General features: G+C 37.7%; 1 protein-coding gene across 1 annotated transcript; it reads right to left on the minus strand.

Moving 5' to 3' along the window:
* Positions 1 to 2,156: 2,156 nt before the first annotated feature.
* On the minus strand, positions 2,157 to 2,459 carry LOC113752846 (precursor of CEP8). The gene has a single exon (XM_027296894.1). The coding sequence runs from the start codon at positions 2,457 to 2,459 to the stop codon at positions 2,157 to 2,159; it is 303 nt and encodes a 100-aa protein (XP_027152695.1).
* Between the last annotated feature and the right edge of the window lie 834 nt (positions 2,460 to 3,293).

Genomic DNA, 3,293 nt, shown 5'->3' on the forward strand with positions numbered 1-3,293 from the left:
TGAGTAATTTACCCAAAAACAAATTATCAAATATCAAAATACATTTTGCAAAAAGTTATTGTTTTTTTCCAAGTAATAGAAAAGTAGACAAATAGTTGCTTCGATATCAGAGTTTTTTTTTAAAAAAAAAAATTTCAAAGTTACACAAGGTTTGCCTAGAGTCGGGATCCTCTGTCCAATATTTTGCACTTGGGATCCTCAGTGACATGTTTTCTATGACAATCCAATGCCACCTATAACATTGTGTCAAGTGTCATGTTATTATTTACACTTTAATTTTTTAATAATTCAACTTGGTTTGGTTTAACACAAGTTTTCTTTACCTCTAAAACTTTGAACCAAACTTAACCAACCGGTCTAATTCATATACCAATACTTTTGTAAGGCAACCACTCAAGATCAGTTGCTTTGGGAAAAAGAAAAAGATAACCCTAAACAAAATTGCCTCCAAAGTGGTTAATTTTGGTTCAATTCCTGTGTCGATGAATCCAATAACAATCCCTTCACCAGCAGTTTCAGATCCACCTTCTTTTGCCCATCCCAGTTTCTCTGATACTACATCTGAAAATTCATATCCAGTACCGTAGCACTTTACTGGCATTTGTGAAGTAACTCCAGATTTTCCATCTGGGTCATGCAACAGAAAACTTGTAGGTGCTCGCCATTTTGCTGCTTCTGCCATTACTCAGAGGGATATTTAATGCTTCCCAAGATTATGCTTCACCTTTTGATGGTGATGGTCATGGGACGTAACTGTTTCCTTCGCAATAGATAGTTTCCCAGAAAGCTAGGGATGCCATCTGGTTTGTTCTTTGCTCGAGAAAGCTAGGGATGGTAGGGCTTTAATTTGCGTACTTCCTGAATAGATCTTGTCAATTTGCTTCAACAGTCGAAGGCTACAGTTTTAGCTTATTAGGCAACGGTGCCATAAGCTTTCAGGGACTTTTTCTCTTTTTGACTTTGTTCAAAGCAATCAACGATGAAAAGGTTTGGACTTTGGAGGCAATTTTGTTTAGGGTTATCTTTTTCTTTTTTCCAAAGCAACTGATCTTGAGTGGTTGCCTTACAAAAGTATTGGTATATGAATTAGACCGGTTGGTTAAGTTTGGTTCAAAATTTTAGAGGTAGAGAAAACTTGTGTTAAACCAAACCAAGTTGAATTATTAAAAAATTAAATGTAAATAATAACAGGACACTTGGCACAATGCTATAGGTGGCATTGGATTGGCATAGAAAACATGTCACTGAGGATCCCAAGTGAATATTTTGTATCCACTTTTTTGTCCAATACAAAACTATGTAGTTCTACTTATTATATTTGCTGATGTGGCACGTAAAAAAGAAAGGTTGTTTGGCTGCCTTATGCTTTTTCTGCTTTCTTCTGAAAGGTTTTCTTTATTTACACAACTTTATTACAATTCCCAAAACCCTATTGCTACCATCTGCTTTAACCCAAAACCTGTTGCCAATTCTCTATACTGCATGTTTCATTGAAACTTTGATGATTTTGTGCCACATCAGAAGAAAGAAGAAAGAAGAAGAAGCATAAGGCAGCCAAACAACCTTTCTTTTTTATGTGTCACATCAGCAGATATAATAAGTTGCATTGGACAGAAAAATGGACACAAAATATTGGACAGAGGATCCCGACGGTTTGCCTATAGTTAGCAGTTAGCAGAGTAGCAAATCTATTGGCTATTATCCTCGATTTATAGGGAAAACTTATTGAGTGCATCCATGCAGTTTTCCGCTGCAACCATAGTTTGTTTCTAAGAACAATTTTGATAGTGCTATGATTTATAACCTTCTAAGCTTTATATTTTTCGCTAAAAGTTTCAGAGATCTTTGCTTTACATTTGGCGTGGTGTAACCGCATTGCAATGAATAGTTTTTCAGACTGATCAGAAGGAAGTTAAGGATTTAGAAAGAAAAAAAAATTAAATGCAATGAAGTCATAACCACTGATGGCCGTAAAGAGTGGGAGAGAAAAAACAACCAATTGGAACATGAAATTGTGCTGTACATCATAAGCAATGAATACATTATATGTACAATTAAGAAATACAGCTTGCTTACGTACAGCCACTTTCAGTCCTCTGCCTTAGTTCAAATCATAGTCTGGAACTTGGAAGAGACAGTCACCGAAAAAAATAGGCCTAACCATGAACAGAATGACCTACACCTGGGCTGTGCCCTGGGGCGGTCGGTCGAAAATCTTCTGCATGCTCCACCTTACTCACATTGGTCTCCGCGTAAGAAGAAGAATAAGCACCATTTGCACTGACCGAAACTCCTTTTGCATTTGTGTCGAAGTTCTTGTTTCCTTTGTCCTTGGAACAATGTTTCTTGCAATGATGCTTAGTCGTCAAATGTCTTCCATCCACACGTACCATTTCACTGCTTAAGATCATCATGACAATAACAAAAGCACAGAAAACCAAAAACTTAATATTCTTCATTGCCTTAAAGAAGTATGACTGGTTAATTACAATTAATCAAGTGTACGTGCTCTAATGTTGTTCTGAGACCAAAGAAAAAAACAAAATTAGGATGAGAAGCAAGAGAAGAGGAAGACAAAGTAGAATTGAGCGCTAAGTGTTTTGGAGACTGGAGAGGGATGGCTGAAACACTATCACAGTGGAAGGCATATAAATATAAGGTGATTGATGCTGAGGTTAAATTTGAATATTGGAAGGAGGAGAGAACCATCAACCATTTAGGACCATTTAGGTCACGACAATCCTCAATAGTGGGAAGATTCTGTCGAGTTGAGATATCCTAGTAGAAAAAAAAATGAAAAAACTATAAAGTAGAATTGGACGGCCTGTTTTAGGTGGTCAACTCGGACCTCTCGTGGGGAAAAGCTCACATGCATTAGCTTATTATCACTGTCAACTTGTCGATATTCTGCTGCATGCGTCTTTGGCCCTCCTGCAAGCAACGACTGTCTTATTTCGGATGGATGGAGTTTAACGCATGTCCTTCTGTACAGATTGTTCGGTTCCTATTATATTATGCCACAACACTTCTAATGACCATCTGCAAAAGTCTAAGCGCACATTCCAGTGTAATGCTTCTACTGGAATCAATCTACTTGCCAGTGAAAGTCATGTAGTATCAACAAGATAAGAGCCTAGATATTGTAGGGTGAAAGGTCAAGGATTCAAATCTTACCTCCCATCAATGTGTCTCAATATGAGGTTGTTCTAAATCCATACGGATGTGTGGTGCACCCATTTGGTCTGATGGTGGTTCAGTCCCTATTAGGTTCCCCCGGCTCAGTTGGGCCACCC

The sequence above is a fragment of the Coffea eugenioides genome, chromosome 11 (genome assembly GCF_003713205.1).
Source record: "Coffea eugenioides isolate CCC68of chromosome 11, Ceug_1.0, whole genome shotgun sequence".
NCBI classification, from domain to species: domain Eukaryota; kingdom Viridiplantae; phylum Streptophyta; class Magnoliopsida; order Gentianales; family Rubiaceae; genus Coffea; species Coffea eugenioides.